Here is a 16,059-nt window from a genome sequence, read left to right as displayed (position 1 = left end):
TTACATTAATTATAGGTAATGCAATCAAATACTTTGTATATATTTTAAATTATGATCCTCAAATTGAATTTCTATGTGACCTTGAATTAATATAGTATTAAAGTATTTTAGCAAGTTTATATAGCCAAATGATTTAATATATAATAGATAATTTACCATATAATCTATATTCTAGTAAACCATAATCCTCAAGGTTGCCTCTGTTTTTGTTTTTGACACACAAAAACACTTCGATGCACAACAGAAATATCCCAGATGTTATTTACTTAAGCCAAATGTAAGTTTTACAGAAAGAATTGAATCAAAGAGCTGGTTCTTCAAATAGACAAACCCTTAGCTAATACTACCCAAAAAGGTAAAGACATATCAATGCAATTAGAAAAGAAAGAGGCAAAACCAACATGGACACCACCCAAATCCAGAAAAGTACTAGTAATTGCTTTGAAAACCTGTACTCCAATAAACTGGAAAATTAACAGGTAAAACTCTTGAAGACACAAGCATAGGGAAGGACTTTCTGAACAGAACCCCGAAGGCACAAGAAATAATACTAGGAATCAACAAATGGGTACACATCAAATTAAAAAGCTTTTGCACAGCAAAGGAAATAACCAACAGAGTGAAGAGATAACCTACAGAACAGGAAAAAAAAAATTTGTTAGCTGCCCCTCAGACAGAGAACTCAAAAAAAAACTCAGCGTGAAGGCCCTGGGTTCCACCACCACTAACCAAAAAAGTGAAATTTATGAGATATTCAGAGGAAACAACACAAAAAATTGCTCTGCAGGGACAAATCATGTTAGCAACTTCCACAAGAAACAGTTCAGCCTAATGCAAGCTCACAGTCAAAAGACATGACCCATGTCTAACTTTCTGTAAACCAAACTCACCACCAAACAAGAATACCACCAAAAAGTGAAATAATACAAGAATCTAAAAGAGGTTTTTAAATTATTAAGGAAGTGAAAGAACAGAAGGCAAGATGAACAGGATATTGTGGAGAAGTAGGAGCCAAGATCAGGATGGCAGGGAAACAGGCTCAAATTTGTGTTCTGCAGGGCCACTCTAAGACTTGCTGCCAAGCTGGGTGTGCAAGGAAAAAATTCAGTAGGATTCCTAGTGCTTAGTGTAAGCTACTAGTGGGATCTTATGCCATTTACTGAGGTGCAAGAGCAAAAGAGGAATAGTTTTGTAGAGAGAGGGCAGGTTCAATCTATTATGCTTGGGATTCCTGTCACACATCCAAGCTCAGATGCTAAGTAGGAGGCTGAATAATCAAATCTACAGCTTAAGAGCAGAGTTAAATGTATCAGCAGAGGCATCATCATTACATAGGTGATACTTAAAACCTTAGTAATTACTAAAACTGTATTCATTCTTTAAGATTTAATTTAAAGTTTCCACCTTTTTTTTTGTGTGTGTACTAGGGATCGAACTCGGGACCTTGTGCTTGCAAGGCAGGTGGCAGAACCACTGAGCTAAATCCCTGGTCCAAAGTTTCCATTTATGGCTTCCACTTCTGAAGCCATAAATGACCTGTAAACAGAGTAAAGGGTTCTTGAAGTAACTTATATTGCTTTTGCACACTTCTGTGAGTGTTTATTTACCAGATACCTGCTTAGTGCATGGCACACAAACAGAAGTCGGTATGTTCATTCAGTATCTTAAATGAATGACTATTTTAGGGTTCAGCTGCTGGCCTCTGGCACACCATTTTAGAAAGTGTAAGCACCCAAAAATATTTTCTGAATAAGTAAATGAACAAACCTTCTGAGCAGCCACACTCTGACTGCTTTCACTAAGAGCCAAGGAAGTAAAATATTGGATACATTCGTCTAGCTCTGTTTGAGGCAAAGAAGCCAGCAACTGTCTGAGTTCTTCTTCAGTGGAAGAATCCTGAAATAAAAAGAAAATATAAACCAAACAACTGAGTACAATTAAAAATACTCAAAAGAATCAAAGCCAAAACATGCATATGTAAGTGCATATATGTACATACAGAGATATTAGCAAAGATAAATTAGTGTTTTGAGTTTTGAGAACAGTCACCCTCCAGGAAAATCATTTAATGTTGAACTCTCTACTTTCATGTCTGCCTCTATATCTGACAGACATACAGCAAATCTTAACTCTCAACTTTCCCCTCCTCAAGGCTTCTTTACACCTTGACTCAAAATGAATTGTTTCACTCTTTCTAACCAAAGTAATTGCTACTCATTAGAATCTCATTTTCTCTGATAAAACTCATTACCACGGCATTTTCTCTAATAACTAGTATTCCAGGTATTCATTTTTCTATTTTTAAAAAACTGCTTATATTAAAATTTTAAGAATTTCATTTCCTAGTCTAGGAAAGGTTCTCAAGAAACATCCTTTAAATCTGTGGCAATGGTTCTCAACTGGAGCTATTTTTTTCCACCAAGAAATAACTAGCAATATTTGAAGACACTTTCAGTGTTATAACTGGGGGTGTTTTGGAGACTAGAGTACAGGGATGCTGCTAAACATCCTGCAGTTATACAAAACAAGGTTTTCCAACATAGAATATTTGGCCCAAAATGTCAACAGAGATAAAGTTGAAAAAATCTGATCTATAGCAAACTCAGATATTGATATGCTATAATAGGAAGCTAGATTCCCCATCCCCAAAAGCAGAAAATAATGTAAGAGAAATAGTCCCGCTAAGGAATCAAATCATTGCATGAAAAATGTTATTTTAGTTTTATATCCTAGTTTCTTGCGTGTGAAAAGTAGCCAACAATTATTTTTTGAAAGTTTACTTTGCACCAAAATTTAAGAGAATATATTAAACAATTTTCCAGGGGAAATAAAAAGGATTAAAATGCAATATGTACAGTATATGTACCAATTTGCAAAGATGAATATTTTAGTTATGTACCATAAGCATGTACTAATACATAAAAATAAACTGTTTATTACTTTGTGTATTATCTTATTTACTTACTTCTTTTAAAGGTGGCAAAGGTGGTGGTGGGAGAAAAAAGCGAAGATCACTGTCTTTGCTTCGTGCCAAACCAACAAGAGTTCTTGGATCACAGGCTTGAGCAACTGTCCTATACTGATAATCTGTTGTAAAAGTATATTTTTTATAAATGCCTAAATTAGCTTACAATTGTCACAGGATTAAATGAACTAACTACTCCAAAGAACTCTAACTTTTAACTGTTATATACTATAATCCCAAATTTACTACATATTATTTCACAGTTACAACTGCATTTACAATATTTACAATCTCAATTCTCAATATTTCCATGACTGATCTTAAAATTTTCCTCAACATTTACTGTATCTGGGGACTGAGTCACAGTCTAATATTTTGGAAAAAATGAAACTCAAGTAATAAAAACTGCTAAGTCAGCATCCGTTTAACAACTTTTAAAATAGCTCTAGCATTCAAAAGGTGTTTTGCTTACTAGTCAAAACAATAGAAGCCACACTGAAATCTAAGTCCAGTGGTGATATTATGATATTTGGCATTTGTGATGCCCATAAATACTTAGATAGTAGTACTGTCATTCCTTATATATCAAAAACAAAATTTCAACTGTTGAAGCTGGCATTCTTTTCCAAAAGAGCACATGATAATCTCAGTATCTCAGGATCAGATGGAGAACTGTTTCAAAATCTACGTGATTTTGCTGATTTACTGAGTCTAGAATAGAGCGCTGGAAGGCAGAAATCTTATTTTGAGACTGTTGAGAACATTATTCTTTCCTATTTCTTATTTATTTTTACAAGATGATTCTACTAAACTTACAGTTCAGTCTATACTACACTCAGAGCAGACTTGGGCTTATTCAAATAATTTTCTATTGCAAAACCTGTGATTTTTAAATACAATGAAATATTTAATATATTCATTTAAAATTATAATATATACATACAAACAAGGTAAATTTAGCTAATTATTAGCATCAGAGTCAAGCAGAATTGTCAAAATGAAAGTAAATATAATTCAGTGTAGCAAGCAATTAAATAATACAGTGGTACCTTAGTTTACAAACTTAATTTGTTTTAGGATTTGGGGGAAGATGGCTGCATTTGTGTGTGTGGAGAAAATGGCTGTGGTTGTTTCTGTCACCAGATGTGGAGTTTGTACATGAAATCAAACTTTTGCCAAATGCTTTTATTTGCAAACCACTGTTTACAAACAGAAGCATTACTGTAGTTTATTAAATATGAACCAAAAAGAAAATATAAGCAAAACATTAGGCAATAACCATCAGAATCAAGAGTTTCTTTCAAAGAAATACATAATCAAAATTTTGTTCTGGTAGAGAGTAACATAAATATATACATACATGCATACAGTTTGAGGCTGCTCTTACCAAACACATCTATCTGGCTACCATGATAGCAAGTTTCCTACTTTATCACTGGAGCTTCTTCTCAAATTTTTGAATATACTTTATGTTAATCTCCCTCAAAATACTCAGAAATTTCCCGTGTCAATCACACTCATCCCATCATTCTTAGCAATGTGTCTTTTATTGTGGTGTGTTTTTTTACATTTAAACATACACTGTATTTTATGCTAAGACTTTCTGAATTATTTTTCTTCACCTGATTCCCTCCTCTTTTATACCAGAAATCATGAGCTAGTGGATGGAGTGCCACAACTCAGCTGATCTCATTACCATGCCAATGGTGGGTCTCTGACATTTCTTGCACAGCCTCCAGTCGTGTGGTCCTGTCTTCTGACTTGCTCTTCCTCAGAAGCAACCACATGGCACATTCATGATCTTCTACATCAACCGTGCTAAAAGTGTCTTAAAAAAAAAAATGACAAACACTAAAAATAAGAAAAATGTGAACAGACAACATTTTATCCTATTTCTACTTCACATGGTAATTTATATTTGGAATTCACAATAAGAAAGTTAAGTCCCTACACAGATATTGATAATGGAGATGACTTTGTTCTCAGCTCTCTCATACTGTTATATTTATTTCATTTGTGCTTTTGTTTCATATGCTATAGTGTCTTTCACTAGTGTTTTTCTCTCTAAAACACAATTTATTTTATAACAGGTCAAATATATAAAGAATTGAATAAATGATACATTAATATCCATATGCCTATCACATCAGGATTCATCAGGATTCTGCCATATTTGCTTCACCTATATGAGATAGAGTAGGGCATGGCAAGCTGGATAGGGATGTAGGCATGACCTGATAATTACAAGATCCTAGTATGCACAAAACAGCTAGCTCCCTAAGCCCTACCCAAGGACTTCTCTGCAGCCTCGGCCTGATGTAACCCTGAGATATGGGATCCCAGCACCACCTCTCAGGATCCTATGTAAAGTTCTTGCAGGTTTCGAGATTTGGACAGACCACACCATGAAGAGCCTGGTATCAAAGCTTTCTTTCTTTTTTCTTTTTTTTTTTTAAGTACTGGGTATTGAACTCAGGACCTTGTGCTTGTGAAGCAAGCAGCGGAATCACTGAGCTAAATCCCCAGCCCTTGCTATCATAGCTTTCCATGATAGCCCTCAATGCATTTCCTAGACACAGTGTGTACTTTTAGTTTTGCTTTTACCCTCTTTTTCTCTTTACCTAGCTCAAGCTCACTCTGCAGAGCTAGTTTCTCCCCAACTCTTCATTTTTATTTTCTCAAATAAACTTGGCCACTAGTTTTTGCTCATTTTGTTCAACTCTTTGCTTGAGATGAGAAGAACTTAGAATATAACTCCAGAGAGAGAGGCTAAAATTCAGAAGCCAGTAATGTTTACTTAGTGAGCCACTTTTGAAACGGTCTACCAGACAACATATATGCATGCATATATAAACTATTGGAAAGGAAGTTGCAGACATAACATTTCACCTTTCCACAATTCAACCTGCATTTCATAAGAACAAACCTGCATTCTCTTACACAGCCACAATTATCACATCCAAGAACAATGACAGAAAGGTTCCAAAGCCATCTTCTATTCATTCAGCCTAGCTCACTATCAATTTATTTTCAAAAATCTCTCCCACCCACCTGCTTCTTTACTACCTTCTTGTCTTTCAGGTACTGAGGATCAAACCCACAGACACTGTCACTAAGCTATGTGACCAAGCCTTTTATTTTTTGATACAGGTCTTGATAAATTGCTCAGGCTACCTCAGCCTCCCAGATTTCTGGTATTACAGGCATGCATCACCATTCCCAGCTTCCCAAAAATGTCTTTAAAGATGTTTTAAAACCAGGATTTGACCTGGGCATGATAGCAGACAGCTATAATCCCAGCACGTGTGAGACTGAGGCAGGAAGGACAGAAGTTAGAGCACAGCCTGCGCAATTTAACAAGACCCTATCTCAAAATTTAAAAAGGGCTGGGGATGTAGTTCAGTGCAAAGACCCTAAATTCAATCTCCAGTATCACCAAAATAAAACAAAATCAGGATTTGTAAGCTCTCTTTACCATGTTTTAATTCTAGGATATTTTCCCATCTATTCTTCATGTCAATTTTGTAAAGAGCCAGGCATGGTGGTGCACACCTGTAATCTCAGCACTTGGAGGCTGTGGCAGAATAACCACCATTAAATTTGAGCCAGCCTGGGTTACAAAGCAAGTTCAAGGCCAGCCTGAACTATACAGCAAGACCCTGTCTCAAAAAATAACAACCAACCAAAAACGTTGTAAAGAGATCAGGCAAACTTTTTTTTTAGAGCCAACTCCACATTGTAGATTTCCTGATTATAAAATCTACATTTTTGATGCAATATTCTCATTATGAGAAAGCACAGGAGTGATTTTTCTTACAAGTTAAAATTCTGCAACACTCATCAACATAATAGGTAATTTTTAAGCTCAATATTTATTTACAACTCTTTGACAACAATACACCCACAAAGAAACATGTAAATAATTAATCCCTTAAAGTTAAATACTGCCCAAGAGAATAATGTTACTCAATTAAATTTCCATAGCTATTACACATATTAATATAAGGTGGGCATGGTGATGCATGTTTGTAATCCCAGCACTTGGGAGGATGAGGCATGACAATCACAAGTTTAAGGTTAGTCAATGCCAGCCTGGATGACAGAGCATGACCTTGTCTCAAAAAAGCCAAACATATACAGTTGGGGTTTTTTTGTTTTTTTTTTTTTTAATTCTCAAATTGGTCATTTAAATGACTTTCAGATTGTTGAGATTCACGTTAAATGTTTGACACTTACCACCAGCAAATGGACTCTGCAATAACTTGGCTGATGCTGCCAATATTTTTCTTACTGCTTTGTGAAGTTCTTTTCTTGCCTGCCAGGCAATCCCTAAAATGATTACAAACTTATAACCAAATAGGCACTGTTAATACTACATTCCAATACTTCAAAAACAAATGCATAAACTCCAAAATTTTTCACAAAAAATATAAAACAGCATCTTTATCTTTTTATTAACAGGATCAATGCAACTAAAACCAAACGAAAATATAAAGCTCTGGCTTTCAAAATAAGATCATTCTCCAAACATGGAAAAAGTAAAAACAAGAACACTAAAGCTATCAAAAATCCTCAAGTTTAAGATCAGTAATACATAGGAAAATGGCCTTATAATTTGACCATGTACAACTCAAATTTGGAAATACCTTGCTAATGGAATTAAGCTTCATTATTTAGGCAAATTCTAAGATGTAGTAATAATCTATACAAGTGAAATTGTAAATACACCATAAAAGCATGTTGAAAGATAGGAAGATGACATAATAACAAACATGATAGTGTGATACATACAGCTCAGAGACCCAGAGCAGTGCAGCCTGTCCTGCATGAGGATCATGTGCTCGCAGGCACATCCTGGCTGACAGTATAGGAACAGGCAGCTGTAAGTCAAGCTGGAGACTTACCAAGCTACCCATAGCTGATGAAAATATACTCCTGTGTTCTAAAGTCATGTTCACCAAGAAACGGGAAGGCTTGCATGTGACCTAAATATTGAGAAAAGCAATGTCCTAACTAGTAAAGATAGATTTTTTAGTTTTTATGGCTGAAAATAATAAATGAGTTGGTATTCATATTTATAAATGATCTAATGAGTTTGGTTTGCATGAATAAATCCCTTGGAGCAAAATAACAGACAGGCATGGTAGTGCATGTTTATAATCCCAGCATTCTGGGAGGCTGAGGCTGGAGAATCACAGGTGTGAGCCCAGCCTGGGCAGCTTAGTAACTTGGTAAAACTCTGTCTCGACTTCTAAACAATTTTAAAAGATCTCTGGGGATGTATCTCAGTGCAAAGGCTCTGGATTCAGTCCCTGGTGCTGAAAACAAATAAAAAAACTCTTGAGCTAAATGACAAAATCATGTTTTAGTACTTGCCAAAATGAGAGTCAGCCTCTGAACTAATGGCCCCCACTGAAGAGGGAATTCCAGGTACAGATTCAAACAGCCAGCTAGTCTTCACTTCACTCAGTTCTAGAACAGTTGCAATCTTGGGTCAAACAAATAAATCTAAAATGAAAACTTCAGGGCTGCGGATTTAGCTCAGTGGTTCTGCTGCCTGCCTTGCAAGCACAAGGGCCCAAGTTCAATCCCCGGTACCAAATAAAAAAAAGAACTTCAATACTTTAGGAACTGGGCTCTGATATATCTTATGAATGCTATAATTTAAACAGACTCTATTTTTGGAGTCAGGCTCTCACTGTGTAGTTCAGGCTGGCTTTGAACTCAACAGTGATCCTCCTGCCTCAGCCTCTTGAGTGCTGGGATTATAGGCATACATTACCATGCCCAGCAAACAGACTCATTTTTAAATTCAATAACTTGCTACTTATTTTCACAAAGATGAGATTTCTTTACAATAAACTTACCATGACTTTCTCTTCTGTCTAAAGAAGCTGTGTGCACATATATGTATGACTTCATTTTTTCTGTTTCTACCACTTGATTATCTAATGTCAAAGACTTCTTCAGAGCCAGAATTTCATATGTTAGAAATAAAGAACCTCTTTAAAAGAAACAAATAACACCATAAATATATCATCTAAATGCAACCGAGGAGCTACTCTTCTTTATTAAGCTTTTCACAGTGAAATTTCTTTGTTATTAGGAATATACAGCAACATGCAAATACTTTTAAACATATGTGTGTGTATGTATGTGTATATATATATATCTCAGCTTAAAATAACAAATAGTTGCACAGTCATATCCAGATAAGAAACAGAATATTAAAAGTACCCCAAAAGCCAGCTACTTCCCTCTCCTTGATATAACTAATTCTCTTATCTCTACAGGTAATTGTTGTGATTTTTTTGTCAGATGTGGTAGCACACACCTATAATAACTGCCATGTGTTTGGGGCCAGCCTGGGCTACATAGCAAGACTCTGTCTCAAAAAACTAAAAACTGGAAGGGCAAGGGATTCAGCTCAGTGGTTCCACCACCTGCCACACAAGTACAAGGTCCTGAGTTTGATCCTGGATACAAAAAAACAAAACAAAACAACACTAAAAACTGGAAAAAATTATTGTTCTGATTATTATAATTTTACCACCTATATATGCAGCTTAAACCAGAGCTCAGTTTTGCCTAAGTGAAATCATACCATACATATTTTTATCAGCCTTCTATTTATGTGCTTTACCTATGTTGTTGCATGTAAATGTAGTTCCTGCATTTATATTTTGATATGATACACAATTAATTGTATCAATTACCACATATAACATATACACTTTACCACATGGATATAGGCATATTCACAGTGTCTAATTTGAATCTATTACAAACAATATTGTTACACATCGTACACATCTATACTGTGCATACATGTATATGTATGTTCAAGGGTACATATCTAAAAGCAGAATTACATACTTTCTGATATACGAACTTCACTAGATACCAAACTGTTTTTCAAATAAGATTAGCCAACTTATACTCCTATCAGCAGCATATAAAGTTTTCTCTTTTCCTAATAGCTACATCCAAAGTCTGTTTTAAATGTGAAATATAAAGGTGTTTGTTGTATACCCAAATAAACATTTTTTTTCTTCCTAATTAGACTGACCTATACTTCCTAAATCTAGACAAAGTCTGCACTCCATCCGGACCCACATCTCAGTAACCTAAGCCTTCTGCTGACCTGGATTTCCTCCCTAAGGCAAGCAGGTGAGAGAAAAAAATCCAGACCCAGGCCACACCAGAGGAATACAGAGAAGGCTCCAAAGAAACTTCTGCTCTCTTGGGGATCCATCTGAACAGGTAGGAGGAGCAAACATTATTTTTTACTTTAACCACACTTTGCAAGAAAAACAAAATTCTTTACTAAAAGTCCTCTGATTTGCACTATATTTCTGAATATAGCTATAATCTAAAAAAAAAAACAAAAAAAAAACACAAAAACCCTGCATTATAAAAAGGGTACACATTTATCCTTTGTCCAGAATGAGTCAAAGGAAAAAACTATCTAAATATCTACCACATAGGGCCAGGATTTAGCTCAGTGGTTCCACCACCTGCCACACAAGTACAAACAAGTCCCAAGTTCAATCCCCAGAACTGCCCCCCACCCAAATCTACCACATAATAAAGAAATGTACTGAATTGATTTTATATTAGTGAAACAAGTATAACACACTATTAAACATTTAATATGAAAATAAGAAAAATAATAGTTACTAGAAATAGAGCCATGCTAACTATTGCACACGAGCCTCTGACGAAGCATAAGATGGCAAAGATCAACCTGTTGATCTTCTTAGTTGGCCTCTATTTCCTTTCTTGAGAGCTTTAGGGCAATTTCAGGGATGTTCTTATTAGTAGTAGTAGTATATATATAACTTATGCAAAATAATGGGAACATGCACATAACATAGTTTGATCATTTCCACCACCACCACCACCCTGATTTTAGGATTTTCAAAAGTAATTTTTTAATCTTTTAAAAAATTTTATATTAATTCAAAAAAATTTACTAGTTAATTTTTAGCCACCTCACCCACTTTAAGACCTAATATAAGATGTGATTTTTAAGAGTGTAGAGGTTGGCAGAGTGACACTACATGTATGTCAAGTGCTCTCCTCACAAATACAAGGCCAGGCAGGCGGAAATCCCTGTGCACACTTGGACCCAAGAGAAACATCCTCCAGGAACAGAGTACAGTAACTAAAGATAACCCAGAGTGATTGATAGAACCAGTGATTAAATCATACCTTTGGGCTACTCCAAGCCACCTATAAATCACTTTCATTGACATTTCAAAGAGTAATGTAATGAAGCCTATTCACATTTTACAGTTGACACTTACCCTAAAATAAGTGATCCGGTAAACTTTATTACATTTCCTTCAAAAAGAAAAAGAAAAAGTTAATGCAATGAATTTCATTTTTAAAAGTGTGAAATAGGCAACAGTGTGAATCTCTACCAGTTTTGTATATACTAATTGGATAAGTTATTGATATTTTTCTATTAACATAATCAGTTGCTATCAACACACAGCTTTCCATCTCCAGATGCAAACCAATCAATAAGCACTGGATGCAAAAATAAAATTCAATAGGGGCTGGGGATTTAGCTCAGCGGTTTGGTGGCCTGCCTTGCAAGCGCAAAGACCCAAGTTCAATCCCCGGTACCAAAAAAAATAAATAAATAAAATAAAATTCAAAATGATGGCTCTTCATATTCATTCTCCTCTTCCTCCACTCCTGTTCTTCCATCCTCAACAAATCACTAGGGACCCTAGTCCCCGTTTCACTACCAATATGGCCAGGACTACAGGCTTCCACTGAATGCAACTTCCAGGGAGCTCACTTCCCTTCTGATTGCTTTTAGTTAAGAACTAATTAAATAAAGGACTAGGAAGAATTTTCCCTACCACTAGTAGGAAGGACTACACTGAAGGATTATATTTGTCAAATGGTGACACAAAATAATATTTTCCAGAGTAATGATGCTATAATTGGCAATTAAGTATCAAATGGTAGCCCTGCTTAACATACAGGCTACAAGTTTACATTAAGTACCCAAATTATGAACAAGTTCTGTTCCAGGAGAATGTTTATAAGTCAGATTCATTTGTAAGTTGACAAAGTGAGCCTTATAAAGTGCTTGTTCTGGCAGATGATAAGAGAAGAAACACTCCCTTTCTGTTCCTACTTCTCCTTTTCTATTTAAAATACAGAGTCAGAATTTCCTACATAAAAAAGATCTTAAAAACAGATCTATTAAAGGTGGGGCTGGAGATTTAGCTCAGTGGTTCCACAGTTTGACTCACAAGCAAATTCAATCCCCAGTAGCAGGAAAAAAAAAAAGATCTATTTTAAAGAACAAAAGGAAACTCCATGAAGATAGGGGATCTTACTTAATATTGTATCCTGGGGGCTGAGAAAAATGTTTAGCACATAGTCCATGGTCAATAATTGCTTATTGCCAAATGACTGAAAGATGAGCTAAACCTATCTTCTCATTTTACAAATAAATAGTGCTCAGAGAAGGCAGGATATTTCTTTCTTCTGTCCAAAAAAAAAATCCTAAATGAACATCTTCTATATGCCATATATAACAGTAAACAGGATATAATGATAAACAAGAAACTACCCTCACACAATTTAAAGTCTATGAAAGAAGTCTGATTAACCAAGTTCAATATTCATTTAACGAATGACAAGAAGCAGGTCTAATTTGGCCAAGGATGTCAGGGAAGCTTCCCAGAGGAAAGAATGGCTACAGTGTGTTGGGGAGCAGGGCGAATTAGAACAGATCCCAATTCATAGTAAGGTAAGGGCTATTTCCTTGCTCACCACTGTATTCCAAGAACCTAATACAGATGCTGGCATCTTAGGTTTTGGGGTGAATTTTTTTGTTTGTTTGTTCATTTGTTTTTTTTCTTTTTTGAGTGTAGTCTGGTCTTGAACTCACTATGTACTACCTAGACTGGCCCTGAACTCACAGTGATCTTCCTGCCTCAGCTTCCCAAGTGCTGGGATTATAGGTGTATGCCACTATGTCCTGCTGGCTAGCACTTTAAGAGCTTAATGGATTATCTGCTAAATAAGAATATAGTGATACCTCAGTTTAGAAGGATAAGAAGGAATTTGACAGGAAAAATAAGGGAGGAATGAGAATTCCCAAGAAAATGATCATATATGGCTCAGGGCTTACAAATCTCAAGTGAACCAGAGACATAAATCAGAGACTTTTTGTGGATTAAAAAGTTTTTGTGGGACTGGGGATTTAGCTCAATGGTTCCGCCGCCTGCCTCACAAGTGTAAGGTCCAGAGTTCGATCCCCGGTACCAAAAAAAAAAAAGAGTTTTTTGGCCTACTCTGGAAAACTAGCCACAATGTCATCACTCTCTTTATATATATAAAAAAATGTTGTTTAAACTTTACTCACGGATATCTCTCCAGTATGTATGCCTTTTTGGTGAGGGAGTAGAGGTGCCTAGTCTTCTGTAATAGATGACACAATAAGCAGCCAGGGACATTCTATATAAGGAGAACAATTACAACAAATTTAATTTAGCATCTAATTACCAACATTTTAAAAACTATAAGAACATGCTACCATCACAGTAAATTGCCCACAGAGTTCAAACTGTCAAGACAAGGAAAATTATTTCTATTGAAAAATGCTTCCCCTTTAAAAACTTCATAAAAATGAATTTATTAAAATAAATTTTGCTAGTACTTTATTCTTTAAATTGTGTCCCATTTTAATGATTAATAGGAAACCAGAAAAATACGAATTAGTCAGAATCAGCATTTTTAAAAATGTCTTTTAAGAAAACATACAAGGTATGATCAAAATGCATGATGAATATTTAAATGTTTAAAAATGTATTATATTAAAAGACATATTGCCATTAATACTTCTGAAAGTACTCCCTTTTGCTTTGAATACACATTCTTGACACTTTCTGAAGCAGTTCTGGAAGTCCACTTTCTCAAGTTTCTGTGAAATGTGATAAAAAATTCAATGAATGGTGTTGCTGAGTGCAATCCAACAGACAGACACCCATAAAAACACTGTGGTGTGTCCTCATCTACCTTATTCAATGGATTTGACACTGCAACTTCTGGTTCTTTCCCAAAGTCAAAATGACCATGAAAGGCAAACACTTCAAATCAATACATGACATCAAGGCACTCAAAACAGCACAACTAAAGACACTCCAGAAAGAAGACTCCAGAACTGCTTCAGGAAAGGGTAACAACAACAGCAGAAGTATAACCAAGGTGAGGGATGATATTCTTGGGAGGATTAATGGCCAGGTGTCTTTTAGTATAATAAATATTTTAAAAATTTAGACCCTCATTGTATTTTTTTAATCACACCACATATGTATATATAATGCACATTTATCTGATGACTAAAGGCCCACAGAAATGTAAAGCAGCTCTGTATAGAAGATATATTTAGAGAACCCACAGAATTATTTAGCTTTTCTCTAGCTTTTAAAGATCGTATATCAACATTCTTTAAAATCTTTGAAATAGTTGGTATACTACGAAAGAAGAAAAACTACTCATTTATTAACTAAGCGAAGGTGATCAAAATATGATGAAAGTTTCTAGAACAACTTCATAATCTAGAATCATATTGTCTTTGGAGACTAAGCCCTTTTTTTTCTTTTTCATTTTGCTAAAAGGGTAAGGAAGAAAGATGCTTTGAGGAACTCATGAGAAATGGTTCTTTAGATCGACATTCAAAACCTCTAGGGGCAGGGATTTAGCCTGGCAAATGCAAGATCCTGAGTTCAATTCCTGGCACAAAAAAATGCAAAATTTACAGCAGCTTTAAGGGATTAGGGCAGAGTTACTTGGTATGCATGAAAAAGAAACACCTGTTATAGAACAAAACTTTTAAACCATTTCTTAACTGTGATTCCATCACATCAATTGGTGACTAAACAAACCAAATCTGACAACAGGTAAACTTGTAAAGGTCCTTGTTTGAAAGGTCACTGTATCTTACTTTCCCACTTGTCTAATGAGTTACTGTCACGTCTCTGTGAGGCTTAAATAATGGTAAAAATGGTACAAAAACTATATGATACAGATGCTCACAAAACCAAGCAAAGCTTGAATACCTACTGACTTGTATTTTACTCTATGAATAATACTGCACTAAAAAATGCAGAGCAAACATGTACTGCTTCTTTCAACCTTGACACCCTCTATGAAAACATTACACAAACATTCTTTAAACTTCTCTATCTTTCCAGCTTCTACTGATACTCTTTCAGTTTAATTCTCACACATCTGGTTGCTCTTTTCTCTATTGTTAGGCACAGGAATGTGAGACATGAACGTGGTGGCCCTCACTGAGCTTATGAATGGGTCTGTGGGTGGTCTCCACTCAGCTTTTAAATATTAATCCTCCAGGTGAAGTGGTGGCACATGTCCAAATCCCAGCACTTTGGAGGATAGCAAATTTGAGCCCAGCATGGGTAACTTGTTGACTTAGCAAGACCCGGTTAAAAAGGGGGTGGGGTTTGAGACGGAAACTCAGTGCAAAACCCCTGGGTTCAATCCCCAGAAAGCGGGGTGGGGCCTACATATTTACCAACATTTTGTCAATTTCTTTCCTTACTATTTCTTGTATCCACAATCTCCTTTTGAGTTCAAAACATTACTGATGAAGATACTGTATATCCTTTAATAAGTCTGTTCAAAAGGATCCATGCATTGAGTACACTCAGACTTATGTCAGACATGCTAAAAAAAATAGCTGTATTTTAAATTCTGGATTTAGAGTTTAGAATATCATTAGGTTTCCATGTGCACATAATGGTATTTCTACTGATATTTCATTTATTTTTCCACTAATATTTCTTCTTGTTGCTCAAGAGATATTTATGGTGAAATCTAATTATTGTTTGTCTGTATATAAAATAATAGCAAAGAGGTTACAAATGTGTTCCGCAGAACATACTGTCTAATTTCAAAATGACTTCACCAGCAACTTGGCTTTTGATTGTTTTGTTTTTTGTTGGGGTTTTGTTTTGCTACTGGGGGTTGAATCCAAGGCCACCATTAAGCATGCTAGGCTAGTGCCCTACACTGAGCTTTGGTTTTTTTTTTTTTTTTTT

At 35.5% G+C, this 16,059-nt stretch overlaps 1 protein-coding gene across 4 annotated transcripts in view; it reads right to left on the bottom strand.

Annotated features, from left to right (window-relative positions):
- The window catches only part of Serac1 (serine active site containing 1), a 52,098-nt gene that overhangs the window by 26,722 nt on the left and 9,317 nt on the right, over positions 1–16,059 (bottom strand). For 2 of the 4 annotated variants that reach the window (XM_033763297.1, XM_033763298.1), the window contains exons 2-9: positions 13,362–13,453; positions 11,275–11,311; positions 10,110–10,220; positions 8,833–8,969; positions 7,202–7,294; positions 4,662–4,793; positions 2,966–3,087; positions 1,768–1,896 (exon numbers count right to left, since the gene is read on the bottom strand). In XM_033763297.1, the coding sequence (XP_033619188.1) occupies positions 1,768–1,896; positions 2,966–3,087; positions 4,662–4,793; positions 7,202–7,294; positions 8,833–8,969; positions 10,110–10,220; positions 11,275–11,311; positions 13,362–13,452 (852 nt within the window). In that variant the 5' untranslated portion in view covers position 13,453. Of the gene's footprint in view, positions 1–1,767; positions 1,897–2,965; positions 3,088–4,661; positions 4,794–7,201; positions 7,295–8,832; positions 8,970–10,109; positions 10,221–11,274; positions 11,312–13,361; positions 13,454–13,837; positions 13,904–16,059 lie in introns of those variants that run through there. The other 2 variants (XM_033763296.1, XM_010625228.2) reach the window with 2 other exon arrangements.

Source organism: Fukomys damarensis, unplaced genomic scaffold (assembly GCF_012274545.1).
Source record: "Fukomys damarensis isolate Sample0158 unplaced genomic scaffold, DMR_v1.0_HiC HiC_scaffold_14, whole genome shotgun sequence".
NCBI lineage: Eukaryota > Metazoa > Chordata > Mammalia > Rodentia > Bathyergidae > Fukomys > Fukomys damarensis.
This window is presented reverse-complemented; position numbering and strand designations above follow the sequence as displayed.